General features: G+C 47.8%; 1 protein-coding gene and 1 non-coding gene across 2 annotated transcripts; one reads left to right on the top strand and one right to left on the bottom strand.

Annotated features, from left to right (window-relative positions):
• Positions 1-1,654: 1,654 nt before the first annotated feature.
• On the bottom strand, positions 1,655-1,727 carry TRNAA-CGC (transfer RNA alanine (anticodon CGC)). Its single transcript has one exon. It is a non-coding gene; the product is annotated as a tRNA-Ala (tRNA).
• Positions 1,728-3,120: 1,393 nt separating this feature from the next.
• Positions 3,121-19,164, top strand: LOC126524451 (uncharacterized). The gene is made up of 5 exons (XM_055067171.2): positions 3,121-3,196; positions 3,320-3,382; positions 9,694-9,716; positions 11,372-11,413; positions 18,805-19,164. The coding sequence occupies exons 2-5, from the start codon at positions 3,343-3,345 to the stop codon at positions 19,027-19,029; spliced, it is 330 nt and encodes a 109-aa protein (XP_054923146.1). The 5' UTR covers positions 3,121-3,196; positions 3,320-3,342; the 3' UTR covers positions 19,030-19,164.
• The last annotated feature ends 1,339 nt before the right edge of the window (positions 19,165-20,503 follow it).

Below are 20,503 nucleotides of genomic sequence, written 5' to 3'. Positions count from 1 at the left end.
CTGAGGAGCCGGGTGCCCGAGTTCGACCGACGCTACGGAATCGAGCAGCTCCACAGGGTTCGAGCAGCGCAAGGTTCGTCCATTCCCGTGTATGTGACGGTCGGAGGTCGCGCAGAGGACGCCGCAGACATGTACCTTCTCGGCGTCAGTCCACCAACGCGCTCACTCTTCGTGGCAGACGTGCTAATGAGCATTCGGCGGCACAGGCTGGATGGCGTTGTGGTCCACTGGGTTGCTCACGGCAGCGAGCTCTGCCGTGAGCGCATGAAGGACCCGCTCACGTGGCTCGCGGACCTGCTTGCCGACCTGCGGGACATTCTGGCGCTGAACTTTCCCGAGGGCGCTGGCCTCGTGGGACTCGTGGTGCCTGCAGACGTCCCGCTGGCTAACTCCATGCTCTCGCAACTCGGAGACCGAGTCGACATTGTGCTTCTTGCAAGCCACATGGCTACCGAAGTGGTGCCCACGGCAGAAGGACCCATGGCCTCCTTTCGTGCCATGAAGAGCTTTCTCGAGAGGCTCCGCGCTTACGCGAAGCTAAGACCGAAGATATGCGTCAGCCTCTCCCTCGCCATCTACGTCAGACGAGGAGAGACGGAGCGTCCTCTGCCTGCCACCAACGTGAGCCGCAGGGTGGGGTACAGGTCCCTTTCTGAACTGTGCTCCGGCGGCCCATTTCGCCAGGTTGCAAACGCATCCAAGGCTATTGTGCGTGCGGCGGTGGAGGATGGCACGTGGTATTCGGTGGATAGTTACGAGTCGCTGAGGAGAAAACTGTCGTACGGCAAGGAAGGGCCTCGTGACCGCGACATGTGCGTACTCGTACATGATCTGAACATGGACGCATACGTGGAGCCCTGCAGGGGCAGCGAGCGCTACATTCTGCTACGGCACGTGCTTAATGCCAGCACTGACGTGAACCTTTTCAATGTCCGCCCTTATCTTCCTTGACTGGATGTGTAGCTGGTCCAGGCCTACTTTGTTCTAATGCGTAACGCGGACAGTTGCAATCGGTAAGGCACCGCCGCTTAGAACGAGAGCAAGGCATTCGAGTTTACTTATTCCCGTGTACATTTTGTAACTTCAGCGTGCGGACGCATGCAAGTGAGCTTAGTGACTGATTCGCCGTGTTCGTCTGCTTTCCTAAGATCGCACGCGACGATAAATGATTGTTTCTGAGCAACAAATTTGAAGTTTTTTCTGTGAATGATTTCTTTTGAAAGGCAATGTCAAGGTAAAAGAACGCCAAAAGGTCGCGCGCGCGCGACCCTTCGAAACGTTTTGTGACTAATCCGCTAGGGCAACGCGCATGCGCCGTCGCACCGAGAAGAAAACTGATTCTGGAAGCACGCGACACAAGCGCAGTCGCGCATGTGGTTTAATCCGAAAAGCGCTACAAACGAATAGTTGACCGAGGTACACATGTCAGGTGGGACCAAGTTGGGACGATCGTGGAAACAAAAACAAAAACTTATTACACGTCACAAAACAAACTATGAGAAAGGTGGTTAACCGAGGGGCCCGATTTTTATTAGTCATATCAAAAGAAGCTAACACTGACACCAATGACAACATAGGGGAAATTACTTGTGCTTAATAAATGAAATAAAGAAACGATAAATTCATGGAAATTAAAGTGGATGGAAAAACAACTTGCCGCAGGTGGGAACCGAACCCACAACCTTCGCATTGCGCGTGCGATGCTCGACCAATTGAGCTACCGCGGCACTGTTTCCATCCACTTTCTTGGGTATTTATGTGTCCTAGTAGAACCCTGGGACTGTTAGCCAGCGCCACCACTCGCAGACCTTGGCGGCAGACGTGGAACGTCTTTTTTGCCGCAGGCGTCACGAGAACGTGTTCTTTTTGGGTGAAGGCAACTGGTCAATAAACCCAGGTATGCTACCTGAAGGCATCAATGTAGCCGGATTCGAGACTCTCGGTATGTAATAAACGAGAAGAAAGGGGGTTAACCGAGGGGCTCGATTTTTATGAGTCATGTCATAAGAATCCAACAAACACTGACACCAATTCTACTTGCGGCCACCGAGCGTGACGGACGGCGAATCATGAGCTGAGCTACGTTTTTCACACAGTCGTTTCACCCAGTTTTACCTAGTTTTCACCCAGTTGACGTTCGCGAAGTAGTCCGGTGCAGAAAACGAGTCCCCGTGCCACAATCCGACGGATTTGCCGCAATTTACTCTACTACCCATGATATCACAGAAATGTTTTACTACATATATTGTTTTGATTACGCTTGGTTTGTAAGTGAAACACACTGAAATATCATCTATATAATATCATCACGATATCATCACGAAGAGACAACATTTATATATTGTGTGAGTTGCCCACATTTAACAAGTAGCAGCAAGGGAGATATCAAAGCCCACTCAGGCTAATAACTAAAACTGGCCGCTTCCGTAATGTTGCGTATGTTTTGCCAATGTAAATGTCACGCGCCTTAGCGCATTTATGTCATAGCGCGAGGTGCGCTCGTAGTATCAAGATGTTCGTGCATCACGAATGTTGTAGCTAGATTTAGCTGTCAGTATCAGAGGGCCGTCCTGTCCGAGAGTTAGCCGGTCTACCAGGTGGCCAGCACCCGTCGCACCCGCGATATATATTTTGGGCTGTGAGGAACAACCTACATTCTACACGGCAGTAGGAGTTGCGAATTGCATGAGTGCCCCGTGTGTTTTATTGAGCAATTTCGCTTCGCTACAAGGAGGACGCGTGCTAAAGTTCACCTGGCAATGTGCGCCGTGTGTTTCAGGCTATGTGTGGGAACGCTTGGTTCGATCCTTGTTAGCACCACAATTATCGATTGCTATCTCGATGATCATTGCACGAACGCAACTCCGCACACTCGTGCTCAGCGTCCTTACCGCTCCTTGTTGATCCGTTAAGTGTCAGCGACACGTGCCCCTCGCCCGAAGGCGAGAGGTCAGGCACGTGGCGGCGACGGCGGCTGAGCCGGACGCGCGTGCATATCAGCGTCGTTTGCAGTCGGGCATCCGTCATGCAAGCCGCCTCAGGAAAGCCCCGGCGCGAGTAGATATTACAATGGCGAGCGCTTCCGAAGGCGAACCGACTTCCGCGCGCACGCACGCGATATTCTCAGTGAAACCCGGCGACGCCGGTTGCGCTCGAAGCGTGCAACCTACCCGCTCGCCTGGGATATCTTGCCGAGGTGGGTGCAGTTGCCGATGGGGCAAGCAGCCCGGGATCTTTCGAGGCATAAATAGGGGCGAGCTACGGCATCTTGAGTCGTCGTCCGCATCTACCTTTTCTTTCCCCTCGCGTTGCTTTGCAGCCTCAACTGATCAAGTATAGGAGATGTCTCGCCTCTGCCTCGTGCTCTTCGTCGCCTTTGCCGGTGAGTGTGTAACCCAGCTTGTTGTGGCAGCCCGGTTGCGGGACACCTGTGCCGAGCCGAGAAATTTATTAGGAACGGTTGAACTGTTCATCGGAGTAACGGTAAGTTATTGGAGTGAAAACACTGCCGGTATCGCCCGGCAAAGATTTGGCCAAGTGGCTACGGCAGTAAACAAGCCGTTTCTGTGGATCCTTAGTGGCTATCACGATGGGTCTCTGCGCACGAGATCATAGGTTCAATTGTCGACCACAACCATTTTCCGAAGGTGACCGAATGCCAAAGCGCTCGGGTGGCGAAACTTTGATGTTACATTACAGACTCCAAGTGATCGCAATATGGAACACTCAGCTTACCACACTTATCAACAACTTCTTTCTTTTTCTTTTAACTTAACAATGCTATATTGAAGAGCCGCTGTTATTAGTGGAAACGTTAGAGCAGGAGAATCCCAGCAATTACCAAGGATGGCGTTGCATAGACTTCGTAAAAGTACATGAAATATAGTGACAGGAATTTTTTGCAATAAAGAAAATGCAGAAATCACATATACGAACAGGCATTCACTCTGTTTGAAGCCTTTACTGTGAACATAGAAATAGCAAATTCTATTCATGTACTTTCGCATACGTATGTTGCATTGGGGCTGCGAGATAAGTGAACGGCTCCGGTTTGATATTGACCGCCATATATTCACTTGAGTCACATCATTAGGAGCGGCATATAAAATAATAGTTATCCATATTGTGTGATCTACATTTATTTACCCCGCGCTTAGTATTAAGGCTACGCGCGTTATGAGCGTGACATAGTACTCTAAACAGAAAAGTTTCGAGCGAAGAATTTTTAATAAAGGATAGGATATCAAGAGAGATTACGATCAATAATGTGTGAAAAAAATACGCTTTAAAAGGTTTCAAGCTTTTTTAGAGTGTTGTCGTATGCGAGCAGTCGAGCAAGCACGTCGCTTCGTTGGTTTCATTTTGCCGTCACTGCACGAAAGGCCACCATTGCAACAAGCGCAGCCTGCACAAAACACTAAGAATCAGTCACACCGGCTGAAGCCCAACAGATCGCCCTCATCATCAGCATATTTATGTCCCCTTCAGGACGAAGGCGTCTTCCAGCAATCTCCGATTGCACCTGTCTTTCGCCAGCTGGGCCGATTTTATGCCTGAAAGTACCATAATTCCATCACGTGACCTAGCGCCATGCCATTGTCGACCGCACCTCCTTTCTTGGAACCCATTCTCTAACTCTGACATACCACCGCTTATCTGCCCTAGTGCCCTCCGTGGTTGCTTAATGGATTTCGCATGGTGCTGCTAGAGACCAGGTTATGGGCTCAAATGCCGGCCGCGGCGGTTGCACTTCGATAGGGGCGAAATACAAAAACGACCGCATACTCATCGTTGCGTCCATGTTACAGAAAACTAGGGAGTAGAAATTGTTTTGGATTCTTCCCCACGCTACTGCGTGCCTCATAATGAGATCGTGCGTTCGGCACTTGAAACCCCAGAATATACTTTAATTTGGTTTCATCTGCCCGATGCATTGCATGCCCTGACCACCTTTAGCATTAACGCGGTGGCGTGAAGGGCCAGAAAAACCGGCGTCGTCGTCGACGGCGATGTCGGTATGAGAAAAATCCCGATCCACGCAGGCTCTATGCGTGGAGGCAGGTGTTACTAAACTAACTGAATTTGTCAAATTAAAATGCGTGAGAAAGTTCGTAAAGTACGACTTACACCTAGAAACGCCGCCAGCGTTTCCATGAAAAAATTACGGTTACATAAGCTGCAGTTGCTGGGAAGCATGAGAAGTGGTCAGGGGTCTTTGAATGCCATCGCATTCCACTCTCAAAGGCGAAGCTTCAGCGTCCCCTAAATTTTTTCTTTCCTAATGTCAGCTATAATATCCGCTATACATGCGTTTTCTCGATAATCGACACTGCCCTCGGCCTTTCTCTTAAATATGCGTCTCGTTTTTTCGTCCATTGCATTTGTTTGTACACCAATAAATACCCGCATCACTATAGCTTCCATTCACAGAGATTAAAGCATGTGCGTTGAATACGCATTACTTTCTTCCGCAAATATTCTTTTCATAAGCCAAGGCTCCGGTGACTTATTGGAGTACTATATGTATGTGCTCTTGGAGAGCTCCTAAAGGCTTACTGCCAAGAACAAATTCTTGACAGCATTAAATTCCCCGCTTCACTATAGCTTCTATTCACATAGGTAACAGCATGTGCGTTGAATCTGCAGAACTTGCTTCTGTAAATATCCTTCTCATGACCCAAGTCTTGGAGAGCTCTCGGAGAGCTCCTAGGCTTACTGCCAAGAAGAAATTCTTGTTACCTTACCATGCTCATAAACCTTACTTTAGTCATCTTTATGTTAATATTCAATTATGTTCCCAGGCGTTATTGGCTAATGTCTTTAATTAGTTGTTCAAGGCATCTCAAGTGCGGCAGTAAAGGAAACTGTCCTCCACGAACCGCTTTGTGATGGAATATTCTCCAAATACTAATGATGTCAATAATGAAACAGCTGTCGCCAGGGCGTGGCCTTCTTTGAATTTAGACTGCCATATCTGCACAGAGCGCACATATTCTGAATTATTAATATTGCGCTCGGTGGCACGTATTTGAGATAATCAACTGAATTATTCTTAAAGGACCAGCTTAAAAGGTCGAGGCAGCACACACATGATACACCCCGTGTACTTCCATGTACTCGTTCGAACGATAGGTCAAAGGGTTCGCGATAAACAATAGTTTATAACTCTAAGCATGCCAAGTTTATTTACCTATTTGAATTTATGTAACTGACTTTTATTGTTGTTAACGTGCCTGCCTTCTGCTTTTCTCTTTCCCTCCCTATAACTGACTTTACTCCGTTACCGACAGGAGTAGCATATTCACAAGCTAAAGATAGTAGTCTTGAACGAAAAAGAATCTGGATTACTAGTAAAGGAGGCTGGAAAGTGATTCGATTCATGCGAAGGCTTTTGGCGTAAAGAAATAAAGAAAAAGAAGCGCCCTTGGCAACAGTGCCGATACAGTCTGAATTCTTGGTCAACATATAATGAAATACAGACAGCTGCACCAAGATTGGTGCGGACAGCTCAGTGTGGCTGCAGATTGCATGTAAAAAAACAAAAACAAAATTAAAAAATTAAATTATGGTGTTTTACGTGCCAAAACCACTTTCTGATTATGAGGCATGCCGTAGTGGAGGACTCCGGAAATTTCGACCACCTGGGGTTCTTTAACGTGCACCTAAATCTAAGTACACGGGTGCTTTCGCATTTCGCCCCATCGAAATGCCGCCGCCGTGGCCGGGATTCGATCCGGCGACCTCGTGCTCAGCAGCTCAACACCATAGCCACTGAGCAACCACGGCGGGTAACAAAAACAATATGGCGCAGTTCCTTTTGCTGTATGATGCATTAGGCAAGATGTGAGAATGCGAATGATTGGAAAGCTGTGTACAAAGGTAACGTATCATTTGTTTGTTTCGTTGGACACTTAAATAACAATAGGGGTTGCAGTTCTTATTTACAGAGGCATTACGTTTATTTGAAAGGCAACTTTTCAAGGGTGAAGGAAGAAAGAGACTTCTCCATTAGAGATAATGTGCGTGTTGTGTTGAGTATTTCCCGCGATAGCAAGACTTGATAGTCACCTCGCCTGGGGCACCGATGTCAGCAATAAACACGGTAATGCTGAAATCCCCGACATGAGTTCTTACGAATTTCGTTAAATGCTAAATCATAGTAAGAGTTCAGCGAAATAATGTTAAGAAAACAGTAGGAGGAGGAGGAAAAAACTTTATTCTTGTCCTGTACAAGGTGTTGCCACCTGCCTGGCTAGTCCCATGTTGGGACCGGGAGGTCAAGCCTGCTGGCCATATCACGGACGTACTGGACAGCCAGGACTTGAGGGATAGGATTTGGAGATCTGATCATTCCTAAAAACCGATTCCGGGAAATGCCAGGGCCGAGCGACCCACACTCTCAGAGCAGATGTTCAAGCGTGCATATCTCCTTTTTGCAGGCTTTGCATATAATATTCATGTCTGCAATGTCATACCATTCCTTTATTTGTGCAGGTGAATAATAAGACTCTGTTTGTAATTGCGTAAGTGTAACTGCTCGTGCTCTGTTTAGCCTATAGTGAGGAGGGGGAAACTCCCTGCTTCCCATGTAGTAATGTTTTGTAATTTCATTGTATGTAATGAGCGTATCTCTCTCTAAGTTTTCCATCCAGCAGAATCAAAACCATATGTAAAAGCGGCCTGGTCTGTAAGGTGACGCTGTTGCCCGATTCATTTGGATTGACAGGAATACCATGAAGTAAGCCAAGGTGCGCCGGGAACCAATAAATGTAACGTGTAACATTTGTTTGCCTTTTGTTAATTATTCTCGCAGCCTGTGGGGCAATTTTGCTCCTATTGAAAGCTCTAATAACTGCTTTCGAGTGGCTATATATTTCTGTGAGTCTATCGTCTGTTAGTGCCAATGCAATGACAACTTGTTCGGCGACTTCAGGCTTGATAGTGTAGACCGTGGCGCAGTTGGTGCAATTGCCCTGATGATCAAATACCGCTGCCGCGAACTTAGTTCGATCCTTGTATGCAGCCGAATCAACAAAGCAGGCTCCTCTGCCCCCTTTATCCATTTTCTTAATTAACGCCCTGGCTCGGGAAACTCTTCTGTTGATGTTATATTTTGGGTGCATATTCCTGGGTAGCGGTGCGACAATTATGTTGTCTGCGAAACGCCCTTAGCCGCGCACCCGTCATCTAGGAATAATTGTTTCCCCATATAAGTGAGAACTGCTACTCAGCGCAACAAATCCAAACTGCAAGAAAATGCACAGGTTGAAAAAAAATGTTCTACATCGTCAATGAAGCACGAGGGTGCAACAAGACATTTATTGGAAAACTAATCTTCGTAACTGAATCACACTTTCGTATGCGAAGGCTGCCTCAAACTTCGCAGCGCGCTTCAGCAAAAAAGCTTGCCAGCTGCCACGAACTACAAAATATGACTGCCGAGTCAACTTTGCATCTAGACCATGTTTTTGATGTGAGCCACGCCAGTCTTGTCTATTCATTCTTCACGCTGCCTGATGCTATGTGCCTTCTGAAAAACTTCAGTTTCCCCATAGCGTATTCAGCCTGCCCCTTGCGAGACAAATATTGCTTTCGTCGAACCATCTACCCTGTGAATTTCGCGATAACTCATTTCGCAAAAGAAACGAGAGCAAAAAAAAAAATAATAAGAGAGAGAGGGAAAGGGAAAGGAAACGTGCGACCCCAGGACGTCGTCAGCAATCACCGACTGCCACGCCTCGCCATACACAGCGGTTCCTCAGCACGTGTCGGGGAAGCCGTGCAGATATTCGCGAGCCATCATTTAGTCTTTTGCTTACTGCTTCGTTCCTGCGTCGTGTCGTCGTTCAGTCACGGCGGCCCCGGTGATCCGTCCGGAACTCGCGAGCGTCAGACGGCGTCCTTGGAGCTGGCTGCGCCGCAACATCAACAACCTGCCATTTTCACTCGACCATAATATTCTCGTCTGCCCGATGCTACCTCGACAGATTGTAATTAGAAAATTTTGTAGTTACGAACATAAGTGTCTAGCTGTTGCAGGGCCGCCTTATTTTGGCAGAGTAAGGCGACGATACACGCTGGCATTCAAATGCCCGTGCGTTGACCTCAATACCTGCACTCTCAAGAGCTGTCCTTGAGTGAAGCGTGAGCTTCGATTTAGGAGGCTGTTTTCGCCGTCCGTCACGCTGACAGGGGACTTCCAGCGTCGGAGCTCGCACGCGTGTTCGTGGGGGGTTTAGCAATGCTGCCTTAGGCAACTTCTTTTGTCGCACCTTTGCATGATCCTAAGAGTAGCGGGCGCAAAATCTGCGGAATGTTGAGCGACGTTAAAGGCCGTCGGCGGTAGTTCAATATTTATGTGCGCGCGCCTGTACAACGTCCACGAAACAAGCGTCACGTCTCGCTGAAGGAGTTTAATGAAAAGAAATTATTAGTGGATCAAAAGTTCGCTGGTAGGGGTTTTTCTCGAATGCCTTTTTTTTTGTATTTCAGCATGTGCTCACAGCATGTGCAGGTACACGATGCTTCCATGCGCACAGTTTTTCTTTTTCTTCTGTATGTTAAGCGTAAACCGCTTTTTCCGTTTTTCAACAGAAGTCACAAAATGATTTCAGCTAGTTTAATTGCCTTGAGGGAGCCATTTCTTCATGTCTGTCCTGATCAACCTCTGAGAAACTTCCTTTTTTTTTACAGCTGCGGCGGTAATCAGCGCACAGGTAAGTCCTCTAAGAGGAGTTCTTTACCTTTTTTTTTCACTTATCGATTAAAGAGTGTACCAGGTAATTCTACTCTTAATGCTGCTCTTGAAGCTATCCACATATTGCAAGAACCGTTGATCAAGCTCTATTGTTTCCCAACATTGTTTCTTCTTCAAAATATTTTCCTACTAGCAAGTAATAAAAAAAGGCATGGTTCCAAGCTTCCCTGACAAAAAAAAAAAAAACAAAAAAAAAGAGAAACGCACTGGATGTTTCGCTTCGGTAGTCCCTTTGTGTGGTAGCCGTTAGTAATTGTTTTGCTACAACTACTAATAACAACAAATATGTACAATAATAATAATGAAAGTAATCTTAACTTCAAAAAGCAATTAGTACAGATGTGCTTGCAGTGCCTGCCCAAACCTTCCATGGGATTCTGTGGCATTATGGAAATAATAACATTAATGTTGGTAATTAAATGTTAGCAACAACTTTCTTTCGCAACCTCTGACTTCTTCTGTAGAATTTTCTATGTATCAATGTTTTATGGAGGAAGGAGGGGGAACACTCAAAAGCGGGACCGCCATGTGTACTACTATGAAAATTGCGGGACACGTGCTACTTGGATATTCACAATGAATAATTACCTAAAATTTCAGTCAGCCGCAGGTCTACAAGTTCATTGTAACAACACTAGAATACAGGTATTGAAAAAAAGTGCCAGCATTTTCTCGAACTTGAGTACCACCCGAATATAGATAACATCTGAAACTTCGTTCATCTCACCCCATTTTCTAATTGCGAGAGCACCCGAAGATAAGTTTTCGCAATGTTGCAGGCTTCCACGTTATTTTTACTTTCGGCGTGTGAGTATCTGAAGTGATAACGGGAAAAGCAAAAGTAACAGCTTGACGACTGGTACGAACGGCCTCGTTTTAATTGGTAGCGTGACTTGGTGGTTGCAGGTAAATGTGACGCCGACGGCTAATCCACCTAGCCCAATCCGACGGTATTTCTCATCACGAAAAAAAATGAATACTTCAGTGCATTCGTGTTCTATAGTTTTGCGTGTAAGCCCCTCTCGCGGTTTGATGGCCAATACTGTTTAATCAGCAAGAAAATGCACTTGTTTTCTAGTAAATGGGTATTTCGCTCAATATTGATAAATATAAATAATAATCATAAGTAAATAAATGAAAAGATGTGATCAAAAGGTAACCTATACAGCTTATTGTTTTTTTAGTGTGCGGTTAGTAGATATTTGACCGCTAAGAATTATAGCCAAGAATTCATTGAGAAAAAAAAAAAAGAAGCGAATTACGCGTACATCGAAAATGTTTTAATACCTGCACTAACTCTAAGAAAAGAAGGTTCTTTCTAGGCGTCATCCGTGTGAGAACTATGAGGCCTGGACTCTATTCTGTACACGCTGTGGTTTGTGGGTGTTGTATTCCCTGCCTTCGAAACAGGGTTCACTAGCATTGATCTTGCATAGAAAAATATGTGTACAAAGAGGCTATGTACTATCGCTATCCATGGGTTACAATGTTCAAAGTCCTCACTGGCGAGCCGAGAAAGTTAACGCGTCGGGGATGCAGCATGTTTCAGAACAGTGGCATTCAGGTGTCCTTAGACATGCCTTGCTCACTGATCCCTTTTGTCCTGGCTTCCAGAGAAGACTGCCCAAGTTCAACTTCAGACCGCAGCCCAGCCGTGTAAGTACCCACTTTTATCTGCAAACAGAATTTCCAGTCAATTAGATAACGTTTGACGGTAAGAACGAATGGCTGCTCTTATTTGATACTGTAAAAGAAATGGCGTCATTCTCATAGCCAAGAAAATGTCGACATTTGCAAGACCCGTTCATTTGTAGATGCGTGCTATTTTTTCTCAGCCGCATCGGTACTGGTAAGATAAGGGCACCGTGTTGACATGTCTGCTATCTCAGAAATAGCGAAAGCATCTCAGGGTACCAAGGCTATGTAATATATTGCTACGGAAGGATGAACGAAGAGAGACGCTGGCTGGAAGAGACGCTGGCTGCTGCGGGTTGTTGGTGGTCAGCCATTTTAGCTCCCCAGACTTATTTTGTATATAAATATATATTTTGTATTGTAAATATGATCTTCTATACGCCCAACATCCCCGTAACATATCGGTGAGAGGTACGGGGTAGCACGGCTGGAAAGGAGCTCCGCAGTGGACCTCGCTTTACCGTCCGCGCCATGAATGACCGTGAACACTCGGGATCAACGTAGTTGCCGCCTCCATCGTCACCGTCACATGCTACGTCGCTGTCACCTTCGGTTGTCGTTGTGCAACCCAAGGGTCCTGGAACTCTATGCGGGACCGTTCGCGCCGACGTTGAAGAGTGGGTGGCCATGTACGAACGCGTGAGTGGAATCAACATATGGGACCCTACGGTTATGCTAGCTAACCTGTTGTTCTACCTAAGAGGCACGGCAAAGATGTGGTACGAAAACCACAAAGAAGAGCTAACCAGATGGGACCAATGCAAAGAGAAATTGACAGAGTTGTTTGGCAAACAGCCGGCCGTAAAATTGCCGAAAAGCAGGAACTGGCCTCCCGTGCCCAATCCCCCACGGAGTCCTATGTCTCGTACATACAGGACGTCCTGGCACTTTGCCGTAAGGCCGATCAAGACATGACAGAAGGTGAGAAGTTCGTGCACGTGCTTAAGAGCATTGCTGGCGACGCGTTTAATCTGCTCATGTGCAAAAGCTGCTCTACAGTTGATGCAATCATTAAACAGTGCCAACAATTCGAGCAGGCCAAAAGCCGACGCGTCTTGCAACCAATCACAAGACTTCCCATTACTGCCGCAACGTCGACGTGTCAAGATCAACCCGCACAACAGCCATCATAAGACGTATTGCGAATTGTTAGGCGTGAACTGGATGCTATGACGCCCGCAGCTGTCTGTTCGCGTAGCCCTTATGCTACCAGATTTTCATTTCCTCTCGTTCAAGCCATCGTTCGCCAGGAACTTGATTTACATTCTGTGTGTGCTGCTCACCATCACTCACCATCGCCGCGCGGACACCAGTCTCGTTCACCGCAAACACGTTGCCCATCTTCCCGTTCGCCGCAGCCACGTCGCCTTTCGTCCCCTGTGGCTTTTGGCCGCACCCTTTCGGAAAACTAGGCAATGTAGCCCTCGGAGGTGGTGCTGGATTGCCGACTACTGCAGCAAATCATCTGCCTGTGCCCACAAGGAGAAGTGTAATAGACGTTAAAATGAACGGCGTGCCTGTCGAAGCACTCGTCGAAGCACTCGTCGACACTGGAGCCCACGTTTCTGTGATGAGTGCTAGCCTACGTAGACGCCTAAAGAAGGTCCTCACCCTAGCAGCTGCCCGAGTGCTTCGTGTAGCCGACGGCGGCGTGCTGGTTGTTCTTGGAATGTGTACTGCTTGCTCAATTATAGCCGGTCTCCCTACTTCTGTTCTTTTTTCTGTGATCGACAACTGCCCTCACGACGTTCTCCTTGGATTGGACTTTTTATCCACTCATTCTGCTCTCATCGACAGCGCGACCGGCGTTCTTCAGTTGGAACTGCCTCAACTCGCCGATGCTCCGACACCGCCCCACCGCACTTGTGCTCGCTTCACTAGGTGCGTCTGTCACCCGAGGCAGTTATGTCACTTTGACCGCCCAGCTACAGATGCCTGATTGTGAATATGTGCTTCGCCCCATCATTGACGTGCTTTTGAACCAGAACATTGCTGTTCCGCATACGTTGGTCACGGTTACTAACAACGACGTCGTTCTACCGCTTCTGAATTTCAGCCTGTGCCCTCAAGTGATTCCGGCCGGCATGTTCTTGGCCAGCGTTTCTAGTGGTTCCGAATTTGACATTGAGAGTCTATATGCCGAGAGTGGCTTATTAGCGCCAATTGCAGCTCACGCCTATGGTTCCTTAACGGATGACTTCGCGAAAATAATTGCACCTGTCCAAACCTCTGCACAGGCCACGGACATACGTCACCTGCTTGAATCGTACAGTGACATCTTTGATTTCGGCGACAGGCCTTTAGGACAAACATCTGTCGTTCACCGCCTTATAAACACTGGAGACACGAATCCTATTGCTCGGCGTCCCTATCGGGTGTCGCATGCTGAACGTCTAGTCATCCAATCAGAAGTGGACAAAGTGCTCCGCAAAGGGGTCATCGAGCAATCAGCCAGCCCTTGGGCTTCGTCTGTCGTCCTTGTGAAAAAGAAAGTTGGTACCTGGCGTTCTTGCGTCAATTATCGCCATTTAAACAAGATCACGCGAAAAGACGTCTACCCACTACCAAGCATCGATGAAGCATTGGACTGCTTCCACAGAGCTAAATACTTCTCGTCCATCGATCTTCGATCCGGCTACTGGCAGTTTTCAGTTGATCAAATGGACCGCGAGAAGAGGGCCTTCATCACGCCCGATGGCTTATATCAGTTCAAAGTCATGCCCTTGGGCCTATGCAATGCTCCGGCGACACTTGAACGTATGATGGACTCTCTTCTGCGAGGCTACAAATGGACCACCTGCCTTTGTTACCTTGACGACGTTATTGTTTTTTCTCGCACGTTCGGCAGCCACCTTACCCGACTCGCTGCAATTCTTGCAGTCTTCCGAAAAGCCGGCCTTCAACTGAACTCCACGAAGTGTCAATTCGGGCGCCGTCAGATTACCGTGTTGGGACACCTCGTTGACGCATCCGGTGGCCAACCAGCTACGGAAAGAGTTCGCACCATACGCTGTTTCCCTGTGCCACGTTCAGCTTCCGACGTGCTCTGCTTCGTAGGCCCGTGTTCTTACTTTCGCCGTTTCGTCAAAAACTTCGCCAACGTTGCTCGGCCTTTGACAGATCTTCTAAAGAAGAACACGCCATTCTGATGGGGCCCGGAGGAGGCTCACGCGTTTGCCGCTCCCATCAGGTTTCTGACCACCCCTCCCATACTCGCCCACTTTGATCCTTCTGCACCGACCGAAGTCCACACTGACGCAAGCGGCCACGGCATCGGCGCTGTTCTCGCCCAACACCAAAATAGTACCGAGTGCGTGATAGCTTACGTCAGCCGCCTGCTGTCACCTGCTGAAAGAAATTACCCCGTCACCGAGCGGGAGTGCTTGGCTCTAGTTTGGGCTGTCTCCAAGTTCCGGCCATATTTGTACGGCCGCATGTTTTCGGTCATTACTGACCACCACGCCCTCTGCTGGTTGTTTTCCCTCCGGGACCCCACAGGACGGCTTCGTCGTTGGGCTTTCTGGATCCAGGAATTTTCATTTGTTGTCAACTATAAGTGTGGACGTCTGCACAAGGACGCTGACTGCCTCTCACGTCACCCCGTGGATCTCCCTGATCCTGTTGCGCATGATCCGGTGACCTGCGGGATGGCTTTGACTGACGTGACCGACATGCGCGCTGAACAAAAATGCGACGCACCCTTACAGTCCATCATCACCAGAGTGCAATCTGGCAGCACCGACGGCACGTGCCGCATGTTCGTGCTGCACGACGGCATCCTATACCACCGCAATATCAGCCCTGGCGGCCTCGAGTTGCTCCTTGTCCTTCCTCGTCATCTGCGATCCGTCTTTCTCGAACAACTTCACGATGCACCGACGGCGGGAAACCTTGGGAGTTTTGCGTACATATGACCGCGTACGTCACCGGTTCTTCTGGCCGGGTCTCTACCGCTCTGTGCGTCGTATGTCGCTACTTGCGAATTGTGTCAGCGCCGGAAGAAACCTTCCCAGCCACTTGTAGGCCGACTCCATCTAATTGAAGTTCCCTCTGAACTATTCTTTCGCGTAGGCCTTGACCTGCTTGGCCATTTTCCGACGATGACTAGAGGGAATAAGTGGATCGCCGTCACTACTGAATACGCGACACACTACGCGATAACAAAGGCGTTGCCGAATAGTTGCGCAACTGACGTCGTTGATTTTCTCCTCCACGACGTCATTCTCCACCATGGTGTACCTCGACAGTTACTCACAGACCACGACGCTCATTCTTATCTCGAGTTGGCGACGATCTCCTCCACTCTTGTGCCACTGAGCACAAACGTCCACCGCCGACCACCCACAAACAAACGGTCCTACGGAGCGTCTCAGCCCAACACTCACAGAGATGCGGTGGATGTACGTTTCCAACGATCACCGCGACTGGGACGCCACGTTGGCCTACGTGACATTCGCGTATAACTCGTTCCGACATGACACCGCAGAATATTCACCCTTTTATCTTTTGTATGGTCGCGATCCCACATTGCCCTTTAACACCATCCTACCTTCTGTGTCCCGCGTCGCAACTGAGTGCGCTCGCGTAGTCATCGATTGCACTTACATGGCTCGTCAAGTCGCTCGATCTTGCTCATTAGCCTTGCAGCATCTGAAAAAAGAGCGTTACGACAGGTGCCATGGCGATGTTCAATTCGCCCCAGGTGCTTGCGTGCTGTTTTGGTCACCATGTTGTCGGGTCGACCTCTCCCAGAACCTTCTCTCTCGCTACGCAGGGCCTTATGATGTCCTAGGTCAAGTTAACGACGTCAATTACGAGATCGCGCCATTATAGTTTGATCCATCTTCAAGTCCACCGTCTTTTGACATAGTCCACGTTTCGCGGCTCAAGCCCTACTTCGTTCGCAGTTCTTCACCTACCATGCGCCGAGACGGCGCTTGACCAACCGGGGGTCCTGTTACGGACGGATGAACGAAGAGAGGAAGAAGAAGATCGCGAGACGCTGGCTGCAGATGGTTGTTGGTGGCCAGCCATATTAACTCCTCAGACGTATTTTGTATATATATTGTAAATATAATATTCTATACTCCCAATATACCCGTAACAATGCGACGACGGAACCAAGCTCCGATAAGATGCGCAATGAAGCAAATAAAAGAACGACACAATCCGGTATATTTGAAATCCTGCAAATGCGTCTTCTGCGCAACTAGCTTTACTTTAACAAAATGTTGAACATCGCCCTAGAAGTAGCAGTAATGCAGCAGCGCATGTGCTAATTCCGCTATCCTTACCACCATCTCTTCTTTGCTGCATCCTGGCTGTTTGAAAGCCTCCCCGGGTCTCATTTGTGTCATAGGCCGGTTGCCGGCCTTCCTTTGTAGGACAACCTAATAGCGCGGGAAAGCGTACCAAGGGTGTTTTGCATATCCTCTATTAAGCAAGGTATTTGAGAAAGCGAAAGCTGGTATCTAGTAGTGTATAACGCGAAGCGAGAAAGCTCGGCAGTCACGTGGCTTGAAGCTTACGTGCCATTGCGCCATGCCTTGAACATACGGCAAATCATGGTTCGCCTAAATGCGTGTCGCTTGCTATTTACAACAGTAGAAAAAGCAGCCTTATGCTCACACTGCACGTTCATCCATCACTGACAACCATTGAGCTAATACGTGTTTTTGGCCCAGGGCCTAACGCTCCCTGTGCACCTCATGCAACTGGGTCTTTTGAACTTCCTCGTGGACACTGGTCTCGATAAGATACCTTTGTTTGCTAAGGGTTGTGATGTGTTTCGTGTATGCTGGACATCTGTGTTCTCACTGTGCGTATGATTTGCTTTTGCGTCATACCCACCTGGAGTCCGAGCAGCCAGGCAAGCCTCTCCAAAGCTCATGAAACCGCCCTACTCTCTCTCTATCCTTTCATCACGAGGGCTTCCGAAGAAATTATTTCCTCAAATGAGACTTTACGGGACTGCACCTCTAAATAAATGCGCAGGGAACCGTTTCTAGCTACAGGAAGAAAAAAAGAGGTCTCGTAACTACTCCGAAAGGGAGGAATAAACGCAGCGCCGTAGATATTGCACAGGCCTGGTGACATATGCGTTAGCGGCTTGTATATGAGAAAGGTAGCAGATAGATGGGTTATCAGAAAAACAAATAGTACTTTTTGCATGATGGACTATGATTGTATAATGTATATGGATTTATGTATGAATGCGTATTGTGGGCTTGATATATATTGGCTGTCCTTCTTCGAATAAAAGTTCAGCTGGCAGTCAGCGCCTCTTCTGTGGTATACTTGGGTCTCTCTGTGTCCTTGTTTTAGTCGCGCTGTTTGAGCATATTTCTACCTATAATGTCGTCTTCCCTTATTCCGTTCATCATGCAGTGTGGACGAGTGTTGTTGAGATAAGTCACCTCGGCGGGCTTTCTGACAGCGCGTTGAGCTTCAATGCCCCCTCTGAGATCGTAGCATCACGAGGCCAGCGCGCGCCCAGTTTCGTCTGCTGGCTTACAAGAGATTTCATCACCTTAATGCCCTCCCTCGAATTGTTTACGTCCCCCTACCTCCTATTACTCGAATATGCCTCAGTGATTTAGAATAGCACAAGTAATTCAAACGGCATTTTATTTGAGCGTATGCAGAAAAAGTTCGTGAGTATATCTGAACATCGTTTTCTCACTTCATGCTCCAACAATCATTCAAATGATAATAGTTATTCTGCAATTCCGTCACGTAGCTACAGATGTAGTCGCACAAATGTCCTGTACTTATATAAAATCATTCATAGAATTATCACTTGCACGTGTCTACTAGCTTCTGTTGCACTACAGGTTCCGCAGAAGGCTACCAAGGAACACAGACCCTTACCCGTTCCTACCTTTCTTTAGCAGACACTCACCTCTGGACATAACGCGGACTTTATAAAAGGGTCATTCCTTCCATCGTGATATCTTTCAATGCGTATATTCTTTCTGTCGGGAACTTCGCACTTTCTCTTGAGTCGTCTGTATACCGACAGCCTTCTATCTATCCTCTCCTGTCTTCTCGTAGTTTCGCTCTAAATCCGTACATGTTCTCTATACACAGTTGTGGTGTTGCTGTATTGTTGCTGATTGTGTAGCTGTTGATCCGTCTCCTTTTCCCGTTTCCATTCTATTTTTATCGCGTAACTTTAGTCGTAGTTGTCTTCCCTATAGTTTTGTTTACCTGTGCGCCAGGATGTAGACCTCCGATTGTTTGTGACCACATAACAGAAAGGTTAATTGATTCATCCATTATCACTTCTATGTCCTATGTCGCAAGGGGGAAAACCAAGGTCTCACAACAACCATTTCTATGCTTTATTGCAGTTCCGCTATGACGTAAATGCGCAAGCCGGAGGTCGCAACCCGCGCAACTTCGCAGGCGGCGCCGAAGTGCGTGGAGAGTACGACGTCTACCGTGCCAATAACGGCGCCAAAGTTGTTCTGGGCGGCGGTGTCTCCCAGGACGTCCTGCGGCACGAAGGAAAGACGTACAAGGGCAAGCCAGAGGCTAACGTGGGCGTCGGAGTAGAGATACCCATTGGGAAATGAAACACAGCTGTCTTGATAAAGTAATAAATAACACCGCCGCGCCAACGCTATTACACAGTCAGCGAGACATTGTGGTTGTATAGGTTGTGTGACACTTTAATAAAATATATGGTCAAATAAAATGTGTGTGCCGCATATTGCTTTTTGTATTGTTTACGTAAGTGCTGCACTGTGAATATAAGGTGGCAATAGTTTCGTCGATATTGAGTGCTTTCCTTCGCCTTCCGTGAATGAGCCTGTTTTAAGTCGAGTCGGTTTCCGAGTCTCTGACTGGCTTTGTGACACAGCGCGGCACTGAATGGTTGTTAGAAGGAAACGCTCGGTGTGACCTACAGGCTTTTCAAAGTGATTTCGCTCTCGATGCAAACATTTTTTTTCAAGCACCATGATTGGCCACAAAGCGTACGTGCAGAACAATCTGAGACACTTCTCACGTCGTTTGAGTCTTTGAATTTAAAATGAAGAAGTTTCATTGGCGATCAATCTGCGAATTTTACTCTGGCATGTTCATCGTATACTAATAACCCGGGTCGAGAAGGTAAGGCAAATTTTTCTTCCTCAACCCTGTAACATCCAATGTACGGCACCCCGTATAGATGAGTATATAAAATACAGAGATTAGTCCCGACATCAGGACTCAAAAGCTAGCTGGATCGCCAATGGCCTTTTCCAGTCGCCCATGAAAAGTTCGAAAAGGGCCATTCTAATACTATTCTTCAATAAGGGTTATACTGACTAAAATTGAGTTAATTCGTGATATCTGAGGATATGTAGTGATCCCACCTCCCGGTTATCTGCTGATCGGCCGGCTAAGTGAGCTTCTTCGTTACGCAGCTTGCAGGCATGATCTGGCACCCACATTAGACGGATAGTGTCCTGAGGTTTGATAAGTCTGCTTACAATGGGGTCGATTGCTCCAATAGAGTAGCTTCTTATGGACGATTTATAGTCTGGCACGACGAATTAAACATCATGTAGGGACGCGCCCATGGCGATTGTGGCTTCTTCCGCCTTCACAATAGAGGACGTGCTCACCGTGGCGGAGCTATTATTCCGACCGCAGCCATCAACGGCAGCGATTGTGCAACGGCCATTGCCCGCGCAAGCGGTGGCAATGTAGATGGTCTGTTTGTTTGTAAGACCTCGACATAACGCGTCCGCCCTTGCCTTACGTCGATCCGTGTTGTCCTTTACCATGTTTTTGGGGAAAAGGGTAGTAGTAATTTTGACGGGGTTCTTATTAGGAATTTGGCAGCGACGTCGGATGTCTCAAACGGAATTATATCCTAGGGCGCAGAGGATTCCCTGTCCTGCGGCAGTTCGAGATAGTCTGATCATCTGTGACCATAGCTGCGCTTCAATAATTTCCTCTGCCATATTGTGGATGCCAAGAACTAGCAGCAGATCGCTGTTCGTCCATTTTGGCACTCCAAGGGGATGTGTCCAGACTGTGAGGAGGAGGCTGTTGATCTTG

Source organism: Dermacentor andersoni, chromosome 3, assembly GCF_023375885.2.
Source record: "Dermacentor andersoni chromosome 3, qqDerAnde1_hic_scaffold, whole genome shotgun sequence".
Taxonomy (NCBI): domain Eukaryota; kingdom Metazoa; phylum Arthropoda; class Arachnida; order Ixodida; family Ixodidae; genus Dermacentor; species Dermacentor andersoni.
The sequence above is the reverse complement of the archived record's forward strand: the minus strand, read 5'-3'. Positions and strand labels throughout refer to the sequence as shown.